This window comes from Dipteris shenzhenensis, chromosome 1, assembly GCF_047967505.1.
Source record: "Dipteris shenzhenensis isolate YYH24624 ecotype China chromosome 1, Dip_SZ_1.0, whole genome shotgun sequence".
Classification (NCBI taxonomy): Eukaryota; Viridiplantae; Streptophyta; class Polypodiopsida; order Gleicheniales; family Dipteridaceae; genus Dipteris; species Dipteris shenzhenensis.
Genome location: NC_141596.1, coordinates 68242006 through 68269032, shown reverse-complemented (window position 1 = coordinate 68269032; position 27027 = coordinate 68242006). Strand labels below are relative to the sequence as shown.

General features: G+C 46.2%; 1 protein-coding gene across 2 annotated transcripts in view; it reads left to right on the top strand.

The window, feature by feature from the left end:
* Window positions 1-508: 508 nt before the first annotated feature.
* LOC147906273 (protein ALTERED PHOSPHATE STARVATION RESPONSE 1-like) overlaps window positions 509-27027 on the top strand; it is a 73767-nt gene continuing 47248 nt past the window's right edge. For both annotated transcript variants that reach the window (XM_087377625.1, XM_087377624.1), the window contains exon 1: window positions 509-1577. In XM_087377625.1, coding sequence (XP_087233751.1) covers window positions 683-1577 — 895 coding nt within the window. In that variant the 5' untranslated portion in view covers window positions 509-682. The remainder of the gene's footprint in view (window positions 1578-27027) is intronic.

Genomic DNA, 27027 nt, shown 5'->3' with positions numbered 1-27027 from the left:
TTTACTGTTCTAGTTAATTGGGATTGTGCTTTGTCTTTCTTTAAGCCTCAAGCTTATGCATGGTAAAAATGGAGAGATTACCACATGAAACTACCAAAAAAAAAGGTTCTTGCAGCATTAGTTGGGAGGAGTGTATAAGGCAATGTGTTGTGTTGTTTTGAAAATTTTGTCCACTAACGTGGACGTGTGTAGTGGTTGTTCAGTTGTCATTCCATTCTTAACAAATGTTAGGACTTGAATGTCTTAAAACCATCAAGTGCATGAACCGCCACCTAAGTTATCATGATAGAACTCATAATGGGCTTAGATGTGGCATCTCCAGCGTGGGCGGGCAATCCATGAGCCTTAGGCATGCCCAGAGTGGGCCACGTGTGTAAGCAGCATAGCCATCAAGTGAACGTGAAGTGGACTCAGGAGCGAAAGGTGACACGTGGAGGCGAATGACGTGGGGAATAGACAGGGATAAGGGAAAACGTGTCTTTCACTTTGCGTTCCCTGCTCTTTCTCGTCCATCTCTCCCAATCCTCTCTCATCGGAATCCCCGTCCGAGTTCCCCTGATGCCCGCAGCCTGTCATCCGGCCGCCCGTCTCTCTTCCAATCCCCTATCTTCACTCCCAGATCGACCGCCTGAACCTCGTCGCGAAGCATTTGCGACTCAATCGCGATTGCCGTCTCGACGAAATGGGATGCTCCCACTCCAAAATTGATACCGTCGAGTCAGTTGCGCGTTACAAGAAGCGCAAGAGCTACATCAAGCAGGCGGTGTCGCACAGGCACGCATTTGCCGCAGCGCAAGCAGCTTACATTCAATCCTTGAAGAATTCTGGCGCTGCTATCAGGCAATTCGCAGATGCAGACGCGACCGAGGCGACAAACATCCCCCAAACTCCTAACTTTGCACTTCGTGTGCCCGAGCCTCTACCTCCTCCACCCTTGCCCCCTGTTAGTGAGGACATACAATCGTCTCCCCCTCGTTCATCGCTGTCGCTTCCCCGGGCAACAAGCATGCCTCCTCTCAATCTTCGGAGCACGGGGGCCTCTCCAGTAAGAAGTTCTTTGGTGGCTCATCCCAGGACTGTCAGCGAAGGGGTAGAAGGTCGCGATTATGTTGTGCCTGAAGCGCAGCCGCCTCCGCATTTACCTCAAGAACCCGAGAATACTACTCCCCTACCTCTGTCATCAAAACATGTCATGGACGTGTTTGGCATTTTTGATCCGATGATGCCGGGGCTAGAAGACGTCGAAGGAGAGACTTTCGAAGCAAATACAGCAGAGCAAGAAAAAGGAGGACGAAACGAGGGTATAGAGCACAAAGAGGAAGAGCGACCCACTCAGAACAAAGAACTAACGCCAGAGCCCCAACTGAAGAAAGTAGAGTTCAAGCCGTTACCTGTGATCAAACCACCTCCGTCAGCGACCCCTCGGAAAAGTGCGGTAGCGAGTAAGGACCTGGTCAAAATATTGGACCTTATAGACGAGTGGTTTTTAAAATGCTACGAAGCAGGAAAGGAGGTTGCTATATTGCTGCAAGCTCGCAAAATGCATTACCACCCGGTTTTCGCCGAGAATATAAATGGTAAGCCGTTGTCTGCGCTGTTCTATTTCTATACAGCATCCTGGCTTGTTTATCAGTAGATCTGCCCATCTGTGGCAAAATGGTTTCTTTTGGAATCGTCTCAGACAATTGTAGAATTGCTCGGTTGGTATTTCAATGGCCAAGTATTATCAGCAATGAAGTTTGGTTCTCTTCACTCCAAATCTGCTTCGTTCTGTCTATAACTAGATTTCACGGTGGATGACCTAGATTATCATCGGTAAGATTTGCTAAAATAATAATAATATTATTATTATCTTAAGAAAAGAACGAATATTAAGAAAAGAAATATTCTCTTTGCGTGGGGACTCTATTTGGCCTGAAGGACTACTAAATTGCGATCTTGGATTTTCAAGAATTCCAGCAAACTTAAAGGTTCAAGAACAGGGTTGTAGTGAAAGCCGGTCACCTCCTTCCCCATTTTTCTCGTCTCTTTGGGGGGTTGAGTACTGATGGGTCATGCCTTTCTGGTTTCGTTGTTGTGTCGAACTGATACCTCGCACACAGCCCTCTCATCCTTTTTCCAAAAGATGGCATATAGCATCACGTCCTTGCAGTAGATATATCGATTTCAAGTCTTTGCATTCACCCTGCCTATCTGCGTGTGGAGTCTGGTGCCATCGAAGGCTGGGCTGTTGATCGTTTATTTTCAGCTCTTCTGCATTCAACCCGCAGATTCGCAGGTTCTGGTCAGTGGTGTGGAGTCTGGCGCCATCTCGAAAGCTCTTGAATAATTTCTGAGGATTCGTTCCTTGATTTTCTTTTAACTTCAATGTCTACCTCATTCATCTTCCTGGTTTGCCAGATGGTTTATTTGGTGGTGAGGTTTCGAGGTTTATCCTCTCCAGACATGGCACTTGGAGCATAGGCATCCTGGCTCTGGATAACCGGTGATGTTATCTAGCACTTTCTGATGTTCACCTTCAGAATTAGTTACGGTAGCCTGAATGTTCTTAGAGGCAAGTTGAAGAGGTGCAGCATGCTTCTTGGCAAACTTGGGATTATCCGCGGTAGCCTGAATGTTCTTAGAGGCGAGTCGAACAGGTGCAGCGTGCTTCTCGGCAAACTTGGGATTATCTGCATTCCACCAGCTTTGTTGCTGGATGTGGGGGCTCATGATATGGTTATGCAGATTTAGCTCTCTATTTTGCGATCCTGCTGTAGGGGCTGATCACAGACTAGTGGTGTAGGCTTGTCACCATAGATGGCTGATGTACGGGAATGGACCACTTACGAATGATGAGGGTGTGGGGAGCAGAAGGGGGCTTGCTGGGAGAGGTGGGTGAGTAGCGTCGTATATGTATTGTTAAATTACACGGCGCAGCGGAACAGAAACTGAACAAAGAATATAGAGTACACAGCAAACTGGAGAGGAACAAACTTTTCCTTCAATACTGATGTAGTACCGATGATGGCTCCGTCCACCCGTGCGCTCCCACAGTGGGAGCTTAGATGGCGATCTAGATAGATACTAGGTGAAGAGCTACTAGCTAGAAGATTTGATCTGATCTAAACTGATTTGATACAATGGACTGGGGAGGTCGCCTCTTTATAGCTATAAGGGTGGTAGTCGGATCAACGTAGTCGGTGGAGTCAACTAGTCGACCTAGTCGGTGGAGCCGACCAGTCAACCTAGTCGGTGGAACCGACTAGTCGTCCATGGAATATTGAGGGAATATTCCTTGTACCGTTGCCTCGGGGACTCCCACCCCTGAACCCCTACCAGGGGGGCCACTGGCCCCCTTGGGACCCCCCAGCTGGGGGCCAGTTGGCCCCCAGGCCCCAGCAAGAATAAGGGGCTCCCACACAATCACCTTTCTACCATCAACAATCTCATTGATAGACCTCATGTGACATGCAAGTCAGGATCCATCTAGTGTCCCGGGCTCACACATGGCTTCTCCTCATATGGGGGCCTTACAACTTGAGGACCTTGGACCACTAGTGGTTACCAGGAGGGTGGGGCATTGAGCATATCTGACACCCCCCCTCAATGTCTTCCCGTAGGTGAACTACCTTCTCAGCCTAATGCCGAGTCTCTGAAGATGACACTGAAGGTGATTCTTCTCGAGTGCCTTGGTGAAGATATCTGCTCCATTTTGCTCTGTTGGACAGTAGACCAATTCCACTATCCCGTCCTCGATCAAATCACGCACATAGTGATACTGAATCTCTATATGTTTTGTGTGCGCATGAAACACTGGATTTTTAGCAATAGCCATGCAACTTTGATTGTCGCATCTCAGCACAGTTGCCTCATCCTATTGCACTCCCATGTGCCATAAGATTCTCCTCAGCCACACTGCTTCACATGCAACAAAACATGCTGCCTTGTACTCAGCCTCGGTAGAAGACAGTGCCACTGTTGGTCGTTTCTTACTGATCCAAGAGAAGATACCTGAACCTAAAGAGAAACAATATCTGGAAACTGATTTCGTGGATTCAACATCTCCAGCCCAATTTGAGTCACAATGACCAGCCAAGGAAGTGCCCGTACCATAGGTGATGCCATAATCAAGAGTGCCCTTCACATACCTGAGCACCCGCATCCCTACATTCCAATGATTCTCCCGGGGCTTATTGGAGAACCTGCTCAAAACGCCAACAGCAAAACTGATGTCCGGTCTGGTGTGCACAGGTAGATGAGATTGTTGACCAACTTCCTGTACCTCCCGATGTCTGCTGGTGGTGAGGCATCCTCCATAGACAACCTCGCATTTACCTCCATAGGTGTAGCTATCTCCTTGTACTCAGACATAACAAATGCCTTCAAGATCTCCCTTGCATATTTTTGCTGAGAGATGAAGATCTTGCCTAGCTCTTGCCAGACTTCAATCCCCAAACAGTAGTGCATCAAGCCTAAGTTTGTCATCTCAAACTCCGTGCTCAACGCCTTTCTAGTCTGCTAGATCATGTCTTCATAGTCACCTGTAATAAGGAGATCATCCACATATAGAACAATAATAGCAGTTTTTTCACCTTTCTAGTACACATGCAAGTTAGCATCTGAGGCACATCTTTTAAAGTTTAATTTATGAAAGAATTTGTCTATCCGTTGGTACCATGCTCTTGGGGCCTGTTTCAGTCCGTACAGAGCCTTCTTCAGCTTACATACCTTGTTCTCAGAATGGGGGGCCTCAAACCCAGGTGGCTGAGCCATGTACACCTCCTCCTTGAGGTCACCATTCAAGAATGCTGATTTAACATCCATTTGATAAACTGGCCACTTTTTATGAGCAGCCACCGATAGTACTGTGCGAATACTGTGCGAATAGTGGTCATTCTGGCAGTCGGAGCGAAAGATTCCTGAAAATCAAACCCTTCAACCTGCGAAAGTCCTTGTGCAACCAAACTGGCTTTGTACTTTTTCAAAGTCCCATCAGTCTTGTACTTTATCTTCCAAACCCATTTGGTGCCAATAACCTTTCTGCTAGGTGGTCGATCTACCAGCTCCCAAGTTTCATTCTTCATGATGCTGTCATATTTTACTTGCATAGCATTTTTCCAATCTCGGTCTGCAAGTGCTTTCTTCAAATTCGCAAGCTCCTTTACTTCTGCAATAATCTCAGCCCCTTTATAGCTCTTGGGACAGGTCCATAGTGAATTTCCTCTTCGCTTGATGATAAAGTGGAAGAGCTCTTCTCTGCCTCCACTGCATGTGGCTGCTCCCTGAACACCACATCGCGGCTCGCTATGATCTTCTTTGCCTCTTGGTCATACAACTTATAGGCTTTCTTCTCATCACAATAGCCTAAGAAGATACATTTGGTGCTTTTTGGTTATAGCTTGTTTCTCTCTTTGTCTGGTACATGCGCATAGCATTCACACCCAAACGTTCTGAAGTGGGAGACAGATGGCTTCTTACCGCTGTAAGCCTCATGTGGTGTTTTACCTTTGAGTGCCTTTGTATAGCTGCGATTAAGGATGTAAACTATAGTATTGACCGCCTCAGCCCAAAAGTGGTTTGGCAGTCCAGCACCTTTGAACATACACCTCCCCATCTCCACTGTGGTCCGCATTCGGCGTTCAACAACTGAATTTTGCTGAGTCGTATGTGGTGTCGTCATTTGTCGCTTGATCCCTTTGCATTTGCAGAAATCTCCAAACTCTATAGAAACAAACTCACCACCACCATCCGATCTGATTTTCTTCACTTTTCTCCTTGTTTCATTTTCAACAAGCTATAGCCATTCTTTAAATTTACCAAAAGCTTGAGCCTTTTTGCGAAGAAAGTACACCCACATCTTCCTACTATAGTCGTCGACAATCAATAAAAAATAGGAAGATCCCCCCAAGGCCTGTGTAGGCATCTTACCGCACAAGTCAACATGCACCAACTCTAGAGGAGCATTTGCTCTATTCTTGCTTTCTTGTGGGAATGCCTTTCTTTGTTGCTTGCCCATCATGCAAGCTTCACATGGTTCTTTGATTTCTGTGACTGCAGGTAAGTGAGCAACCATACCTTGCTTCTGCATCTCCTTCAGCACTGCAAATCCGATGTGGCCGAATCTTTCATGCCAACGTCTGCTTGTGCCCACTCCAGCAGTTGTTCCTCCTTACTCCTGTGCCAACAAGATTGCCTGCACTATCCATAATTTTTGCTCCTGTCTTGTTGAACCTCACCTCATGGTCAAGGTCAGTTATGGAAGCAACTGATAGTAAATTTCTCTTGATTTGTGGAACATACAGCACATTAGATAGTTTCTTAACATCTCCATTCACAGAAACAAATGAAACCGTACCTGTACCCTCAACAGGGCATTTTGCGTTATTACCAACCGTCACGATGATGGGTTCCTGTAGAGGCTGCATGGAACAATATACTATATAGACCCTTCTTGCAGGCCATGTGACGGGAGGCACCACTATCCAACACCCATGAATCAGTGGTTGAAGCTTCTTGAACTGAGGAATATTCTTCCTCAATGGCCAGAAATAGATCCAACTCTGCTTCTGCTGTGTTAGCTGTCCCTTTCCCCTTATCTGTCTTCTTCAGGATACCATTCTTTTCATCTGCTTTCTTGACCCGGCAATCTGCAATCATATGGCCCTTCTTTTTGCAGTAGAAGCATTCTCCGTGAAACGTCTTCTTGCCGCTCTTCTTCTTTTTGTCACCACTAGTAGAGGACTCACCTTTGGTGGAGGAACCACCTTTGCCTTTCGCAGTGGCAGAGATAGCAGCATCCCCATTGCCGCCTCCATCTCGAGCTTTAAGCCTCAATTGAGTCCTCCATAAGTAAAGCACAGAACTCCTCAAATGACAATGGTTGGGGTCTCACCTGAGTGTTAAGCACAGTTACCAATCCATCAAACCTTGGTGGACATATCTGGAGACACTGCCGAGCTAGCTCTTCGTTAGTCTTTTGTATCCCAGCACCAGCCATCTGGTCAGCAGATTTTTGATTCGGGTTATGAACATCTCCGCTGTCTCTCCTTTATTAAACTTCTCTGCTGCGAGTTGATTCTCCAGGTTCTGGATCCTTGTCTGATTCCGCGTCTCATACTGACTCTTCAATATGTTCCAGGCCACATTTGCCTTAGATGTATGCTGAATCAAGGTCAAAACACTATTAGTAGTACTTGGAACCAGGGCACACAGAGCATCTGCGTTCCTACGTTTCCAAGCTTGTAGAAGGTCGGCATTGGGAGGTATCATACTCCCCGGATTTGCTGGGTCGGGGGTTCCTTGTGGTTCTGGGTCAGTCCCCAGTACTGTCTCCAGAAGCTCATATGAATCCAGAATAGCAATAATTTTAAACTTCCACAGAGTGTAGTTCGTACCATCTAGCTTGCCTTCAGAGAAGGTTGGTGGGCGAATCCTCAACGCCTGGATTGTTGGTGCAGCAATAGCTGCTGAACTCGAGCTGCTTCCTGTTGAGCCGCTTCTTGTTGCCAGCACTCCGTATGCTGTTGAAGCCCTCGCCTCTCTTCTATTCTTCGATCCTTAGAGCCCAAGGAGCCGCTTGGGCTCTGATACCATGTTAAATTACACGGCGCAGCGGAACAGAAACTGAACAAAGAATATAGAGTACACAGCAAACTAGAGAGGAACAAACTTTTCCTTCAATACTGATGTAGTACAGATGATGGCTCTGTCCACCCGTGCGCTCCCACAGTGGAGCTTAGATGGCGATCTAGACAGATACTAGGTGAAGAGCTACTAGCTAGAAGATCTGATCTGATCTAAACTGATCTGATACAATGGACTGGGGAGGTCGCCTCTTTATAGCTATGAGGGTGGTAGTCGGATCAACGTAGTCGGTGGAGTTGACCGGTCGACCTAGTCAATGGAGCCGACCAGTCAACCTAGTCGGTGGAACCGACCAGTCGTCCATGGAATATAGATGGAATATTCCTTGTACCGTCGCCTCGGGGGCTCCCGCCCCCGAATCCCCAGTTCCATGGAATATTCAGGGAATATTTCCTATACCCCAGCAAGAATAAGGGGCTCCCACACAATCACCTTTTTACCATCAATAGTCTCATTGATAGACCTCATCTGACATGCAAGTCAGGATCCATCCAGTGTCCCGGGCTCACACATGGCTTCTTCTCATATGGGGGCCTTACAACTTAAGCACCTTGGACCACTGGTGGTTACCAGGAGGGTGGGGCATTGAGCATATCTAACATGTATATGAGGAAGCTGATGGATGGGTGGATGATTTGTCTCTGCGAGAAGAATTGGAGGAAGCGTTTTGGAGGAATCTGCATGTGACGAGAAAATCTGGGCTTGATGAGGATGAATGGTGCCACTTTCTTGCAGAGGATCCCTACAAAAAGGGTGTTGGCGATGGCTACCGGCCTCCAGCGACTCTTTTTCTTTTCTTCTTCTTCTTATTAGTCATCGTCATCCACCTACTACCCATCTTGTAAAGGGAAAATGTAGCAGCAGCCACGAACGGGAGGCATGGCAGGGGGGAGCCAAGCTCCAGAAATTTGCCCCTCCAGCGTCTCTTTCATTTTCATCATCTTCATCCTCTCTATTGGCATTTGCAAACAGTGCTGTTCACCAGTAACCACCATAAACGTGTTGATGTCTGTCTGTATCCTTCAAACAAACAACCCCACTAGGACTCATTTAGGTACACCCTCCTGGTCCTCTCGTAGTCAATTTTATGCTGCAGCTGTAATCGCCGCGTCGCTACATGAGTATTGCACCCGATTAACAGCGCAACACGCAAGCACACCATGTTTTTCTGGATTTTGCAACCCTCTGGTGTGACTGATAATTGGCTTGAGGTTGGCATGAAAAGAAGAAGAGGGTAACGGATCTCGCTAGGGAGGGGGGCTTTACCCAAGAAACAGCACATGTGCAGGGTGGGCTGGTTTGACTTGATTTGGAGTTGATTTAACTCATAAACGTGTGCCGAATATTGATTTAATGCATATTTACAAAACTTTTCATCGACAGCTTTTCAAGCTTTTCATGTTTCCTTTTCTATCCAACACCCCATGTTAGTTGTTTGTTCTTTTGTTAAGAGATCAACCCCAAGGGCAGGCATGATGAATGCTATTCATCTTTGTCAACTTGTTTGTGATACTCAAGAAAGATGCCAATATTGTGTGGTCTAAGACTTTTGTAGTGAACTATGGCATGATGTGCAAGAATGTTTTCGTGATAGAGGGGGAAAGGCTAAAGGAGAATCATTGAGGCCACTCCATATCTGCTTAGACCTCTCTTCCTCCTTGGTGATATTTGGCAGCCTTGTCAGTACCTTCTGCCTGCATTCCACATCAATCAGTCTGACTAACGAGGCATGTGCCAACCATTGACTGGTTTGTTAAAATAGTTGTAGACAATGCTCAGATGTGCCCCATATCGAGTGCCTAGTAGAATTGTGTAACATGCCCACATAAGGCTGTTTTTGGCAGGCCTGTTGTGGGCCAGGTTTTGACCTGACAGGAGGAGACTTAGTCAGCCAGGTCGTCAGCTGGCGCATCTGTAAGTTGGCTGGTTGTTTGGCTCTATAGGTGGTTGTTAGAGGGGGTTGCATGTGGGCTGACTGCCTCCCCTGCCTCCCCACCCATGTATAAAGGGCTTAGCAGTCTCCCTCTCATCCACTGAAGGCCATTCCAAGGCCATCTGTTGTGAGCACTGAGGTGAGGGGGCAGCAGATCTGCATCAGCATAACTGCCTACACTTAGCCGAGTTATGGAGTAACACCTTTTTTTGCTGTCCTGTCTGATGTATGTTGGCTTGATGTCAGTTTGTTACCCATGCACTTGTGTGGTGTGAGTATGGGGAGAGTTTGAAGATATTTCGTGATCCCAAGCATTCAAGTAATGCCTGAATAAATGAGACTGCTGCATGATGGTAAAAGACTCCAATTCAGTTAAGCGTTCTCTCTTGAAGAGCTGAATTGGTGTCATTTCAATGTGCTGTCTTTTCTGTTGTTGGGGTATCACATTTCCCCTCCTCGACTTTGGTGGTGGGAAGAGCTGGATGGCACAAACTATTCACTGTGGAAGGTGAAGATACAAAGCCGTATGGAAGGTCTTCACTGGTGTGGAGATGAAGCCAATAGACATTATCATTGGCAAATAAGTGACATGTGCTGTTAGATCCTCTCCCTATGCTACACTATACTTTTCACCGGTGTGGAGACGAAGCTAATAGACATTGTCATTGGCATATAAGTGACATGTGTTGTTAGATCCTATGCTATGATGCTATACTCTTATGGGAATTCAGCTCCCGGCCACGGCAGGTAGAGTGGAGTCCAGGACTGGAAACTCAAGAATGTATCATCTACCTCTAGTAGTGTACCTAGGACTAGTACTAACTATCCTTGTTGTCCTAACTAGGTACTACTAGGCCTTAACATATGCCCATTGTCATATTCGTATCTTCCTAGCCTTAGGCATCCCCCCCCCCCCCAAAAAAAACAAACAAACAAACAAACCCGGCAACACTACATCATATTATCATTGGTGTCCCATCATCTCCCCCTTAGGAAGAGTCGACAACGTTGACAATAACGTTAGGAAAATGTTTCTCGACTTTGCTTACACTTTCCCATGCAAGCATTTTCTTCTGAGCCATCTTTACACGTTACTAAAATTCTTGAGTATGGTATGACATGTATTCGAATCTTTCTGGTTCATTTCTACATCAACACAACAAGAGGGCTGCTCTTCAAGTTACCACCCAGCCAGAGGTCTCTCAGAGAGCTATCATTTGCATCTCCGATGGATCTCTTTCTAGAAACCTCCCCCATGCCCCATGCTGGCCACTTGGCTTGCTCATTTGGTGCCACGTGGCCTATAGGTTCCTTCCATTAAAGCCCTCTCAATAGGGCCTCCCTTTGCACCTCCTTATTAATGCATAAGCCTAGGATGAACCCTAGACTTCAGCCCTCTAAGCCCTCGTTAATGCAAGCACTGTCGAGCCCTCTGGTTTCCTGCCTCACCATAATCAAGCCATGGGCTTCCGTGATTATGACTGACGTAACATTCATGTGGAACCATGGAAGGTTCAATTAAATCTATGCGAATTTCTCATACCATACTATTTCCTCAAGTAGTCACCTCTTCGAATGACTAACATGAAATATTGGATGCACTCTACATCCTTCTGGCAAGGCTAGCTTGTAAGCAAGCTCACTGATCTTCTGAAGTATTGTGAATGGACCACAATACTACAAGGTAAGTTAGGACCATACATCAACATAAATGGACTATAGCTTGTAGCTGAATGCTTTGCACTATTGTAGCCAAACTCTAATGTTGTTAGATATTCTTCCCAATTTTCTTTTTCATTTGCTAACATAAGCATGCAACGTATCTTTTATATTTTGTTTGACTCATTCTGCTTGACCATCCGACTGGTATTAATTAGACATGCTCATGTTGTTTAACTTAGTTTTCAACTTTTGAAAATAGCCCTTGAAAAGTGTCTATGAAAACTTAGTGTCTTGGTCACTAACAATATCAATATGTAAACCGTATAGCCTGAAAACTCCTTCCACATATAATCTTGCCAACTTAGGCGTTATAATTTTTTTTTCATTGGAATGAAACAAGCCATCTTAGTCAATCGATCACGTATTACCTTATGCGGGTGCAGAAGCTCCAACAGCTAAATTTCTCAACTTTAGATCAACAAAATTCTGAAATTGTGTGATTGGATATATTCTAGTTTTACAATCTATGCTAACAAAGTCATAATCCTGAATAGAAATAGTCAACTGCAACTACATAGTGGGCCAGATCAATCTATCCAGTATCAGGAACAAACTGAAAAACAAGTCAGTATCGGCACTGGGACTCAGAGCAGAATCAGAAACCGAAGCCTGGTACAGTGATGGCTCTCTGGTGGGTTGCGAAGATGTCTCGTATCTGTGTCTGTCGAGCTGTCTCGCGTGTTAGAACTGACCCAACAGAGGGTACACACAGCGGAAGACTGATAGTAATGCCCAGGAGCTCACACAGTGTGCGTGTGGGGTGTGGAATCACAGACTTCATAACTATGTGCAAAGATGTGCAAGCCAGTAAATAGACAATTAGAAGCAACTCTTACTGCAGCTCTATGTCAGCCTCCTTCTCCTCCTGTGTGTAGGTCCAAGGGTAGGCTTGCTGCTGCTGCTGTCTGCTCCCCAACTGCTGCTCCAAGTGATGTGTTATGAGGCTAAATGCCTCTCCTTTTATAGGCCCAAGGGGCCCTGAAATGGACCGACCTGGTAGGGCCGACCCCTAGGTCTGTTTGGGCCTCCCAGTCTGCCCCCTCCCTGTCTGTAAACCGACTTGGTTTGGGGGCTGTTCCAGAGACCTGCCGGGCCATGTGGCAGCCCGCCACAGGCGCAGGCCTCTGCCCTTCTGCTGGCCCTGTTCCAGCCTTGTTGCAGGCTCCATACAAGGCCCAAAGGCCCTGCCATGCAGGCGTCTTTGGCTACTGCAGGTCCCGCCCTCTGTCAGGCTTCCAGCAGCCCTGTTCTCCATCAAAGAAGCCTCCGTACAGCCCCGTACAGTGGGGCCGTACCCTGCTGATGTCAGCATGCCCTTCATAGGGCCCTGTTCCAGGCCGTATGCCTGTCCTTTGCTTTGACAGCTGCCCACATGGCAGCTCATGTGCTGCCCATGTGACAGCCCCAATATCTCCAGGTCTACCTCCCCCATGCTCTCCTCATATGGGGGCTTACAAATGGGGAGGTGACCATTCCAACATCGCGCTGCGGTGGGGGACGATGTCTCCTCACTCTCTGACTCTCTGAGCTATGTCCAGAGGAACCCCTCGTCTCTGTCAGTCCCCCCTGAGGAAAGCTGTGATAGGTCGGACCTCAATAGAGTGCACTCTGGGGACTCTGTCGTGCATGTGGTCTTTGCGCCCCTCTTGGTGGTACTGTGCTGGCTGCTCATCCAGGCTGCTCTCATGTCGGCTAGCTCCTCAACAAGGGCCACTTGGGGATCCACTTTGGGTTAGTCCTTTGCTTCTTGGTCTTCGTTATGCATCACCCTCTTTGGGGTTTCCTTTGTCTAAGAGCTTGAATCAGATTCAGCATGGGAAGTGAGGGTGGGAGTGAAGCCATATGTCAAGGTGCTCTTCCTGGATCATATAGCATTGGCTTGGAGAGTACCCTTGGGAAGCCAATTGTGGCCTTTCTTCTATTTGTTGTGTTGATAGCTTGAAGGGGAAGACGCAATTGATGTTGTGGGTACAATGGCTGGTGGCATCCTTTGTCTTTTTCGCCAGGTGTCTTAGTGGTGACATCCTTGAAGGATGGAAGCACCATTGTGGTACACGGTTTTTCCACCTAGAGTAATGATTGTGGTGGGGGCCAATGTTGAATCTTGAACCTTGCTGGGTGGGTCTCTGGTTTTCTTGGAGACCTGGGTGGGTGCTTTGTTGGACTTTACAGTGTAGTATCCTTGGAGAGAATTACAACAATATTTGTACATGTAAGAAAATATCATCATCTTGGCCGCATACACACCCCATTTGTTTGCAAAGGTGGTTTTATTTTGATCTTCTGGGGCGATCGATACCTGATTGTACCCAAAAAACCCATCTAGGAAGCTGAAAGCTTCCTTCCCGGCTACTTCTTCTAGAACATGTTCCGTGAAAGGCAATGGGTAGTGGTCGTGCTTTGTGGTGGCATTGACCTTTTTCAAGTCCACTTATAACTCAGATTTTTCCATTCTTCTTCAGGACTATCACAATGGGTGACACCCAGTCTATTTGCTCTATCTCATAGATGAATCCCGTGTCTATGAGTTTTTGGATCTCCTCCCTCACTATGAGCGCATATCTGGGATTCATAGGGTAGGGACGTTGTCGCACTGGCCTGATGTCATCTATCATGGGTTTAGTGTGCTGCACGACTTCATTGGGCACACCCTTCATGTCTGTATACTTTCAAGCCATGCAGTCCCTTTGTTCTTGAAGGAGGGCAATTAAGGCATTCTCCTCGTTGGGGGTGAGGTCATCTGCTATGTATACCGGTTGTGGCTTTGCCCCTTCCGGCGCCAGGTTTACTTCCCAACTTTGGCTGCGCCGTCGAATCCTTGGAAGCAACCTTCTTCCTGGGTTCTCTTGGCGTGCTGGTATAAGATTTTGCCGTCTTCTATCATGTAGGCCTTATAATGAGAAGGAGCCTGTCGCAAGTCCTCCTTTTCTTCATCCTCCTCCTCCTCCACCCTTTGGGTGGCTTCTCCCTTGCCCCTGGTGGAAGCCTTCGGGCTTTTGGAACTTCAGAGCTTTGGACGTGAAGGGGGCTCTTCCATGGCACTCATGGAGTCGACTGGAGAGGTAACTCTACTTAACCGAGATTCCCAATTGGAGGAAAGACTGGTTCCAAAGGCAACACTCTACCCTTGATCACACTTTCACTCTTTAGGACGTCCTCGCGGAGGTGAGGTCGAGATCCTAGAAAGTCTACGCATACATTGTATATTTCCGGAAGGCCTCTGACACAATTCCAAAGCTTGCATGATTAGGAGACCTCGATTCAAGAGTCATGATATGGGGAGTGATGAGCCTATATGAGTCAGTCAGAGGGAAAGTATGCATCCCAGGAGGTTTGTCATACTAATTAGAGAGCACGATCAGAGTGAAGCAGAGATTCCTTCACTCGACCCTCTTTGGGCTCTACATCGATGAGGTCTCGACCTTCATTGACCGTCCCTCTTTGGCCTCTACATTGATGAGATCATGACTTTCATTGACCGATTGAGAGTTGAGGGGTCACTACTAGCTAGAGAGCCGTACATGATTTGATCATTTATAACGATCTTCAGAGATGCCCGTTTCTAGAGGGCCTACCTGCTTTCCATACGGAGGGGGCACTAGCACAGTGGAATACTTATTGGCCTCCCCACTTTTGTGACATGATTTTATAGTCCACCCCCTTCCCCCCACTTGGCGCTAACCACTCATAGTTGTCATTCATCATCTCAACTGCACTACTAGATATAGGACGCGATTCCCTACCCCTGCCGACAACTGGGTACACTTTGATCATGCTCTCGATGCGGTATAAATGAGCCACTTGTCCCATGGGGTTGAGTAAATCGGAGAGGGGTGCGGAGTACTCGGGTTTTAGTTTGTGATCAAAGTGTATGTCATGGTAAGTGTCACGGGGACTTCCAAATAGGTTCATCTTTTCAAGTTTCTACATATGTATATATATGCATCGTCCGTCGTTGGGTGATTACACATGTTGTCATCGACCCACTTAAATGCTGATGATTGTTGATATTTGACAATACTAGTGCAATAGCTAACGATATTTACATTTGAACTTATAGTCGTTTTTATTCTAACTTTTTAATTTTTCATGACCCTATGACACTATTATATTTGCCTTTATTGATATGAAGAAACCTAAACATTTTTATTATTTCATGTCTATAATATATGAAATCTATAGATTATGTTGCTACTAGCTAGATATACTATAATCTATCACTAATTGTTTCTTTCTAAACAAGTGTGGGGACTCATAGGGTGTAATTTGTAGTTTGAAACAAGCCAAAATTTGCAAGCTTCACAACTGGCTAGACTTTGAACGAGCTGATATAGGTCTGCATAAGCAATCTTCAATTGGTTCAAAGTCAAGTATTATCTCTTACTTTACATACATACATACATACATACATACATGTATGTATGTATTACATCCATGGGTGAGTCATTACAAGTCAGCGTAAGTGAATCCCCAACCATCACACAAAATTTTTCTTAACGAAACCACTAAATATTTTATAATATAGTACTTTAAAATTGTTTCTAGCATTACAAATGCTACGAATATCAACCAAAAAAACTTAAAAACTATTGTCTATGAATCAAAAACACAATTTATGCTACTTGAATATACGTGTTGGTAGATACTAGCCAACAAACGTGAGCCCGCCATCAACACATGATACGTTCAAATAGGATTTGGAGATGCTTGAGTGGAAGCAGACCACAGTAGTGGATCTTGTGGCCAAGGATTGGACCGGTGACCTAGCACCGATGACTTTGGGGCAAGACGGGTGGTGTTGGCGACTATGATTGTGGGAGGGATGTCCCCTCTGAGGGGTATAGTGGGATCTAGGAGAGGAGTTTTTGCTTTACAGTGTAGTATCCTTGGAGAGGATTACAAATGTTCTCTTCTTCTCATATCTATGACTTTGTCTGGCAGGGTATCATTACCCTAAGCGGCCCTTGTTAAGGAACCTTGATCTTGGGATCTCTCTCTCGCCTGCTATGTGTGATCGTGGTGCCAGTGTGCTTAGGCTAGAAGAACTCTATGATCACACTCTGAGATGGGTCTAATAAGGTCTCCTGTCCATGTGATATGATGAAACGCTCTCTATGTCGGAACGCCTCATGGATGAAAGCCGTAAGGCACGTTTGGTTTGGGTATGAGAGGAGTCTGGAAAGAGTCCGGAAGCCGTCTATGAAAAGGCAATGATACCATCCATGAATCTCATAGTAGAGTGGGCAACAAAAGGCGAAGTGCTCCTCTGACTCGACCTCATGCCGATCACACAGTGTGCATATATGAGTCTCTCTGGGTATCCCCTCTGCTCGTCCACTCTCGATATGGAGTCGGTGCGATGAAACATGGAACTGCCCAATGGCAATCCTAAGAGAGTGTGGTAGGTGGATTTTGAGTGTACCCTGGTGGGATGATGAACCCCTCCTTGGAACTGCATAGGCAATGGTCCCTATAGAAGCTGAGCTTCACTGGCAACTTTGTCTGTGCGAACCAGGTCCTGAATGTGTGTAGCTATAATAAATCCTCCCGGATGATTGGGTTGAAGTCGTTGCCCCGAAATGGGACAAATGGAGCATCAATGTTATACTGGCAGCTTGTCTATATGGAAACCCAGCCACTCGAACCATCTGCATGTGTGCGCATACCAGTATCTAGATCACCCTGAGCTGTTAATGCCATAGATGAGGACATCGCCAACCAAGGTAACCTGCGTCACCCTGCAGTATAGGAGCCATAGTCTCGCACTCGGTATAGATACGTGATTGTTTGGAACGCTGCAACTAACTGCAATGGAGATGCCTCGAACTCACCCTGAATAGTCCGATGAGGAACTGACGGCTTACTGCAGATCATCTGTGATAACAAGAGTATTTGTAGTCTCTCCACTCGAGTCCACTCCGTATCAGAGAGGTCTGGCCCCCAACAAACCATCGAGTGCTAAACCTTGAGACTCTGTTGTACACCATCACCAAAATCAAGATGCTTTGCAGTAAGAGGTTTGGAGGGCTCAACTTCATAAGCTTTTCTATGAAATATGGTTCAAGTCATTCCCTCGAGTCTTTGATGACATTGTAACCTGTAAACCAAAACAAAACCCACAATGCAATTCCACACATAAAAGTAAACTAATATGTAGACAAGTTGCACTCTTGGGCTACATTAAACCATCCTATTATATTTTTTAAAGACTGATCCAAGGTCATGCCACGGGCTTGCCAAGCTCCTACTAACATTTTTCCATGAATCTTCAAGGATTTGTGAGTAGCTTAAGGACCATAGAGCGATAGAGGCCCATCATTTTGCGTAATAATGACCATATTGTTACTAGAAGAAGCAAGGGCGAAGGAATACTGTAAAGTTGACTAGCCTTTAGGCAGTAGTGACAGCAAGACGAAGTGCTTCAAAGGCGGATGAAAAGAAGGGTGTAGACAAGCCCAAGGAGTTGTCCAAGTCAAATGCAACCTTGCTGTAAGTGAAGGCGCTTTCTTGTGATAGAGCATTTTGAGGCTCTCCTGGGTTCCAACAGAGAAGAGGAGTTGGTTGCAGTGAGACACATATCCAAGAAAAAGCTAGAAGCCTAGACATCCGCACTCATAAGTGACAAACATGAAACAACAAGAAGTGTCCAACCAAAGGGAATGGCCAAAATTTCTCTCATCTTCCACTGTAAAGGAAAGGTTTTCTCCATGCCTTAGACCCCTTACAAGAATCTCCTCTCATTTAGTGCTTTGCTGAAGTGTAAGATGAAGGTGGAGTTCGATGTTATGCTGGAATGAAAAACTTACAGAAATTCTGAAATCGTATTCATTACGCAGACACTTAATGCTGGATTGGTCCTCCAATGGGGAAGAGTGTAACAGGGAGATAGCCTGACTCACTCTCTCTACTGCTCACTACTATCTGAACTGCAAAAATAATGCACTCAAAACTGAAGTGAAACTATGGAGTGAGTGTGAGAATCAGAGGGAGAGAATATAGCGGGCCTCCGAAGAGGGAAAATAAAAAATGAACAATGTCTGGCCTAGAAGACTGAATACAACTGTAAAGAATCAAGTGCTGTATGGAGGGAGAACCCTCACTACAAAGAAAGAACTACAGACTGATCTAAGGACTCTGAACCGGATGAGGACTAACTGAAGGAGGGCTGAAAGGGACTGCTGGGCTGCTATAGACTTCTCCTGTCCTGATCTTGGTCCCAAAGGTTGCTGTTGGCTGAGGCTAGAAGCTCTGAGAGGTGGATGAAGAATTAGACGAAGGGGCTGGCCTTATAATAGCCTTTTAGGGCAGATTGACCGACGTGGTCGGCTGGTCAATGCATACAGTTGACCAGGTCAATCACAAGGCAACGTTGACCCAAAAGTCAAAGCAAAAAGTCAACGTGTTCTCTACGTTTTTTTGACCTGTGCTGTGTTCTGGGGTTGCTTGGTGGTATTTGATGGCACTGCATTGCATAGGAAGCATCCCACGGGCTGTGGGTGCCCGTGTCATCCCTTTCTACTGAAATTAGAACTGGGGTATGAAGAGAGCCTCTCAATATGCTGGAGGGAGGTGGCTGACTGTGGTATCTCTAGCTCATGAATCTTGACTTAATGGAACTAAATACCTGGCTCATAAATCCTAATCTAATGGAACTGAAACCCAAGGGCGTCTGCTGACTTTTGGTAAGGATACTTGATGTGGTGTAATAACCTAGGAAGATGCTCAATGCGATTCTCCTCTGTGCGTATTGGTGATGGGGACGGAGGAAGACTTGTCGTGAGGGAAGCATCCTGGTGCTATTGTTGTACTAATATGTCCTGCTGGGTCCTAACTCGAGCCCTCTGAATTACCGAAATCAAAGGTCGATGTGGAACACCTCTAAGCCAAGAAATGAACTTGGACCCACGGCTTGGGATCTTGACATTCGAGCCTTGGTTTTGTAGTCTGGTTGGACTTCAAACTAGTGCCACCATGGTGTCCCTAAGATGATATCTGCTGCGTGAGTAGGTGCAACCATGAGTGGCCGACTGTGTACCCATTCTAAGATCTTCAGAGTGGCTAAAGAGTCATCCATGTTGCTCTCTATTTGCCTCCCTTGCCCCGGAAATGCGCCATTCAAGGCAATGGAATCCGTCGGCGTAAGAGTCATCTGGGCTTGCTTAGCTGCTTTGGTGGAAATGATGTCCTTTGAGTTTCCCAAATCTGCCAGGATAAGGACTTTCTGACCACCAGAACTGAAACATATTGGAAAACTCGATGAGCTTCCCCTTCTGCTGATCTTCAAGCTCTTCAATGACCACTGAGGTCGTCCCGGTAGGAGTAGGTAAATCACTTGACGCGGCTTCTTTTGCTCGAAGCTTTTGGTACTGCGGGCAGTCTTCCTTCTTATGGCCTAGCACATGACAATGGAAGCATCAGTTCTCTTTGGCATAGGTTGCTCGTGCCATTGCATCCAAGTACCTGCCATGGCCGTTGCTATCCTTTGCCATCCAGCTCTTCTTTTGCTGCCCATTTCCACCCTCACCTAGCATGGAATCCTAGGACTTCTTAGTGTTGATGTTTGGATTCTTGACCCTTGTGCATGAGCTCGAAATTCTGAGCAAGCTCTTATGCACTCTTGTAATCCCGTGGTGTGAAAGTTCTGACATACCATGGATCTCTATACGCAGCCCATGGAGAGACTTGCTTAGGTTCTGATTTTCCTATAAAGTTATAAACACTTGAGTTAACTTGTTGGCGTAATGATTCGTAGTCTTAGTATCTTCCGGGCACGTCTCATAGAACTGACTCTAAAGTTTGTCCAAGTACTGAGGTGGTAGGAACCTTGATAAGATGTCTTTCACGAACTCTGTCCACCCATACTACGGTGTTTCCTCGTTTGCATAATAGTGGTCCTCCTGCCACTTGAACCACCAGGTGATTGACTCGCTTGTGAGGTGCATGGATGCTAGAATGCATCGCTCATTGTCATTTGTAGGCACAACTGAAAAGTAACTTTCAAACTGATTGAGCCACAAAGTCAACACTAAAGGTTCTTGCTTACCGTCTTACCGTGAAGTCGAGATTCCTAGGAAAAGAATGTTTGACAGTCGGTTATGGCTCTCTCCCTTTCCTCCCCATGTGGTCATAGTAGAGAAATGAGGAGTTGCCAGTCCCTTTCTTCCTTCTCTTTCCCAGCACTATGTTCCCGTTCTTCCTTTTCCTCCCGAGCGATACGCTCTCTGGCCTCCTGAGTCTCATGATCCTGGAGTTCCATCTCCCCAAGCCTCATGATCGCGGAGTTCCTTATTGCATTCTTTCGTCTCCAGAGCTGCTCTGTCGCGTTCTTTGGCGGCTTGCTCTTGATCGCCCCGCATTTCTTGGAGCTTAACCATGCAGCTGAAGAGATTGTCGGACTGTTGTTGCCGCATCTGCATCATGGTCATCATGGCCTAGAGGGCTGAATACAACTGTAAAGAAACAAGTATGAGAACAAAGAGAGAACTAAATACTGTTGCACTGGACTGAACCGAATGGGGACTAATGGAAGGAGGCCCTGAAAGGGGCTGCTGGGCTGCTGCAGATGTCTCCTGCGCTGGTCCTGGTCCTAAAGGCTGTTGCTGGCTAAGGCTAGAAGCTCTGATAAAGTCAACGCGTTGACTTTTTGGAAAAAGTCAACTCTGCGTGTTTTGACCTGTGCTGGGGTCTAAGGCGCCTCGCGGTATTTGATGACACTGCAGCATGTAGGAAGCATGCCACGGGCTGTGGATGCTTGTGACAAAGAGCGCTCGCCATGCATATTTATTTCTATTGTCTAGATAGCCTGCTTTGCAACTCACGAATGAGCAGGCTGGCAGCATGAGTGTATGTGCAGTAGTGTGTGTGTGTGTGTGGGGGGGGGTGTGTGAGTGTGTGTGTGTGTGTGTGTGTGGTGCGTCTGTGTGTGTGTGTGTGTGTGTGTAACTATGAATGTAATTTTTCTACATCAATAAAAGATTTCTTCCCACAAAAAAAAGTGTGTGTGGTGCGTCGTGGGTGAGAGAGGGTCGTGAGCGAAGGTGCTAGCTGAGCGGTGAGCCTGTAGAGGCGACGGTCGTGAGCGAAGCGCAGAAAAGTCAGCGCTGATCTGCGTTGCTGTCCGTACCACCGTACGGTCGTCGTACGATTTCCGTACGAAGCTTCCGTAAGGAATCCGTTCCACCTTACGTCAGCTTGTACCGGCAGTTCCCCTTCTCAAATAACCGTACAGATCGTCCGTACTTTTCAGGGCAGTCCTCCGTCTCAAATTCCGTACATCTTCTCCGTACTTTCCCGTACAGCTCGTCCGTACTGTTCCTGTACTAGTTCCCTTACAGTTGATTGAATCTTCCGTGCACAGTCTGCTTTCCCGTACAGCCTGTCAGCAGTCCCGTACAGTTTGACATTTATTTCTTGCAATCTCTCCTTCTGTCCGTACAATTCTGTCTTCTCTTTGTGCCACCGTACAGTGCGTCAGGTCAACCTCCGTACAGTTCGCCAGCCCTTCTTTGTGCTCAGTCCGATGTGTGCTGTTTCATATCTGTTGAATCCCTTAGGTGCCATGGCAGAATCAAACAAGTTCTATGTCAAGAGAGCCCTCTCTCCTGAACCCAAAAGACAATTAAGGGAAACCTCTTCCCCCATAGCTCCTTCTTCTGAAGATGCTTCCTATGTGTTTGATATGCTGAATGATGATTTTCAACAAAGCAGAAGGGAATGGATTCTACCTACTCCGGAACTCACTTACAAAATGAAGCTGCCATCTCTTGTGCAACCTTTGAAGAAGCTCTCTCAAACTGCAGTTATCATCTTTTTCCTAGGCAAAATTCCCTCTGCTAATGATGTGGGACAATGGGTGAATTCTCTTCTAGGTGGATGCTTTGTAGAAGGAGTCTATTTTGCCTCCCGAGGATTTTATGAAGTTCATCTTTTGGATGCTTTGACAAAACAAAAGATGCTGGAAATGTCCCCTTTATTTTTTGGTCGCCAGATGGTGCATATCATGCCCTGGTCCCCTAATAAGGATTATCAGAACCTCATCAAGCATCATTGCCCTGTATGGGTTGAAGTGGTTGATTTTCCAGATTATATGAGAACAGAGCTTCCAGGTTTAGCTATGACATTGGGACAAGTGATCTGTCCCCCTCGTCCAACAGGTAATAAAAATCGTTTTTGCATCTTATGGGATACTGATAGACCGACCCCTTCTTCTATTGCAGTTGAGATTGAGGGTGTTAATTTGGGCAAGAAATATTTCACCTTAAAATGGGGCATTTTTGCTGGAGCTTGTTTTTCTTGTCACAAATTTGGGCATCTTGCTTCGGAGTTTCCTTCTATCCTTCATCCACCTCCTCCAGCTGCTATTCCTCTGCCATCTAATAAAGGAGGTCAGAAGACATATGTGGAAAAGATTGAAGCTAAAGGAGCAAAGCCTTCAGTTCATACAGGGAGCCAGGCCAATTCAGCTCAAAATAAGGATAAAGGCAAAAGCAAGTTAGGAGAAAATATTTCATCATCTCATGAGGGATGGCAGACTGCAAAGAAGACGGTGCCTCTCAAACAAAGACCTCTCCAATCTCGTAATTGGGATGCCTCTGCTCCTTCTCCAGGACAATCTTCTACCTCTTCAAGCAGCCCCATCTCAAAGGCATGGGTCAATGCAGTCAAGAAGGGTCTTCCCCTTTGTGAAGAAGATGATATTATTAGGGAATTGGAAGCTGAGGGTCAGCAAGACCCTGTGGCAATGGCAGAGGCTTGAGGCCTCCCACTCTTTTGGAGGACCGATCATTCTCTTGTATATATTTTCATGCGTGCTTCTCTTAAATGTTTTTCCTATAATATACAGGGCCTCTGCAACCAGAATAAATGGAGGCTTCTTTGGCATTATATAAATACAACTCATCCGGATGTTGTATGTCTCCAAGAGCATAATCAGCATTTTTTTGCTGGACAGCATGGGTTTTTTTCAGGATATGATATATTTTATTCAGGATCGGAACAATTCTCTCGGCTGTACATTTTAGCTAGACATGATCTGCAACCCTGGATAGCATATAATGATCTAGGTGGACGATGGATGACTATCCAATGTATGATCAATGGAGGGATTTTTGAAATAGGATCTTTGTATGCCTCTCAAAATTCAGCTTCCAGAGCTCAAATGTGGAACTCCATAAAGCAATATCCTTGGTCCTCTAATGCTCTACTTTGTGGTGATTTCAACAATTCTCCTCACTGGAAGGACAGTACCACTCATAAATCACATATGCTGCCCTCTGAAATCCAGCAATGGGAACACATGACATCATCACTTCGATTTGCAGATTTATGGACAGCAACTCATCCTTTAGTGATGGGATTTACATATCATCATAATGCTTTTACAGATTATTGGGCCAGGCTTGATAGATATTATCTCATTCATGCTCAGCAATATGATGAATATACATGTCAGATGTGGACTGATTATTCACAACAATTATCTGATCACACTCCACTTTGGCTCACCCTTTCTTTTGGTATGCCTCTGGATGACTTGCAGCTCTCTTCAGTCAGAAATTTACAGGTTAATCAATTCTATCTTTCTCACGAAAAATTTCAGCATATGATCAGACTGGCTTGCAGGCCATTGCTATCCCATGCTCAGGAGGATCTGGAATTTGCTTGGATCTCTTTCATACATCGTATTCAGAATGTCATCAAGGAATATGGAAGATGGTACATGGCAGAAACCAGACAGCATATCCAGTGGGCAAAATCATACAAGCAGTATCTTGTACAGATTAGTCATCAAAGATCTCTATCTGATTCTGAGCAGCATTTACTGTCTTGTGCTTCCTTTATAATTGATGCCAATGACAAACGCAAGCTGTCTAAATGGCAGATTAGGGCCAGAGTTAAACCTATGCTAGATAAGGGCTGTTCCTCTAAATCTTTTTTTCGGAACTTACATGCACACAGACAAAGCCAATCTATCATGAGGGTAAGGAAATCAGATGGTCTTTGGACCCAGTCTCTCTCTCAGCTTGAAAAACAATGTCTGGATCATTTTCAGCTCCTTTATTCTCAGCCATCTCCTTCTGCACCTCAGGTCGCATTGGCTCGTAACAGATTTACTGAACTTGTTTCTCCCATTGTCTCCCCGCAAAAAGCCTCAATGCTGGAAATGTCTTTTTTAGATGATGAATTGGATGAAGCCCTTAAGCATTTGGGTAAACGTAAATCCCCTGGCTGGGATGGTCTGACGGTTGAATTTTTTGAAGCCTTTTGGCCAGAAATGAAGGGTCCAATTCTGCAGTTTATTAATGCAACATGGCAGCACCAACATCTTCCCTCAGCTTGGAAGCATGGTTTGGTTAAGCTTGTGCCCAAAAAGCTTCTTTGTGAGACTATGGATGACTGGAGGCCAATCACTTTGATGCCGGTGATATACAAACTGATTGCCAAAATGTTGGTACATCGGATAAAGGATATCCTTCATGATGGACTTCATCCCAGGCAATATGGTTTTGTTCCAAGACGGCACATACATGACAATATCACTAACACACTTATCGCAATGGAATATGCTAAATATTCAGATCAAGATGTGTTGGTCATGCAGGTGGATGTGGCGAAGGCGTTTGATACAGTACAGTGGGTTATGTCTCTCAAATCTTGCAAAAACTTGGTTTTGGGCCAAAGCTATCTAATGTCATATATTGGCTTTATTCAAATTCTACTGCACAATGCTTTATAGGGAAACATTTGTCTGAGTCTTGGACTCTCGAACGTTCGGTTCGACAAGGATGTCCTCTCAGTGCCTTGCTTTATGCCATGGCTTCACATCCTTTGCTTCTTTATATGGATCACATGGTTGATATTGGACAGCTAGAGGGGCTTCAGATTTCTGGTTCACAACCCTTCATAGCGCAGGCCTATGCAGATGATTCATTCTTCATGCTAAAGAACAGTCCATTGGAGATTCGCCTCTTGATGGATACCCTTTCAGATTTTGGGTTGGCAGCTGGTCTTAAAATTAATTTTCAGAAATCAAAACTCTTGCCTCTCAAGCATTGTGATTGGCATGCTATTCTGTGGCCAGGCCAGATTATTCAACCGGAAAATATAGTAAGACATTTGGGCTATCCTATTGGCTGGAAAATCAGCAATAAGCAACAAATGTCATGGGTGTTCAACAAAATTCAGGACAAATTAGAATATTGGAAGATCTCCACTTGGCCTCTGCATGTACGGCTTCAAATTGTCCAGTCTATTGTTCTAGCTTATGTCCAATTCTACCTTCCTCTATCACATTGGTCATCTCGAGATCTCACATCCAAGCTTCATAAAAAAGCTTTACGGTTGCTCAAAATGGACTTGCTTTGCTCGCCCAGAATGCATGGTGGTTTGAATATTGTTGGGGTAAAGGCACTGGCCACCCTATGTAAATAGTACTTTATGTTGTACTTTAGTGTAGGACACTTAAGTAAGCTAAGTACACATTTGTACTTAGCTGTACTTAAGGGTTACTACCATAATATATAAGTGTGTGCTTGGGGAGGTACCACTCACTCATTGTGATTATCCCCACAAGTGTGTGTGTGCAGTGAGTCTCCTCACTCCCGACTCTATCTCCATCTCTCTATCAACTGGTATCAGAGCCAACGGGCTCTCTCCCCTCCTCCCATCCTCACGGGCTGGAACAGGGACGCATTGCGGGTTATCTCTCTCTCTCAGCCAACGGGCTGGAACAGGGACGTATTGCGGATTCTCTCTCTCTCTTAGCCAACGGGATGGAACAGGGACGTATTGCGGGTTCTCTCTCTCTCAGCCACCAACGGGCTGGAACAGGGAGCTCATTCTCTCTCATCGCGATGGCAAAGGCGCTGGCACACACGTAGACAGCGCGAGTAGAGAGCGGGTCAGCGCTGCAAGGCTGAGCAGGAGAGGCGTGGGCGAGCTCGCGTAGACAGCGCGAATAGAGAGCGGGTCAGCGCTGCAAGGCTGAGCGGGAGAGGCGTGGGCGAACTGCAAGGCTGAGCGGGAGAGGCGTGGGCGAACTGCAAGGCCGAGCGGCCCAGCGAGCACGTCTGCAAGGAGGGGCAGCACAGCGCGCGGCCCAGCGAGCACGGCTGCAAGGCCGATAGTCGTCGGCCACCAGGGCCGACACCAAGTCGGCCAGGCCGTCGCCATCCTTCAGCTATACGCCTTTCCACCCTCCCTCGTACTCGATTACAACTGGTTCTTCCACCCTCCCAGTCGTCGGCCACCAGGGCCGACACCAAGTCGGCCAGGCCATCGCCTCCTTCAGCCATACGCCGTACCAGCCCTTCCCTTTTTTTTTTTTCTCTTCAGCCTCTAATCGGCAGGGCACCGCGCAAAGGTACACAGGGTAAGAGTGCTGTACTTTCTTGCACTTCGACAGCACATTTTTTATTTTTTTTGTGCTTTCCCGCACATCGAGGAGGATCTTTGAGTCTCACTGGGCTCATACATTGAGGAGAAATTCTTTACTGGTTATTCGTTGTCCACGGGACAGCACTATTTTTTCGCCATTGGCATATGAGCCAGGTGTTCTACTTGGGGCAGGGCTTACACTCGCACTGAGGCATTATGCCGCAAACAGTGTTGAGACAGGTCTTATCACTTGGCCAGTGATTGTACACAGTGTTGGCACTGGGTATATGCATGGTCAGATCTGTTTAGACACATGCAGTGTATGCCATTGGATGCAGGTCAAACCACATGCAGTCACATGCCTTGTGAGC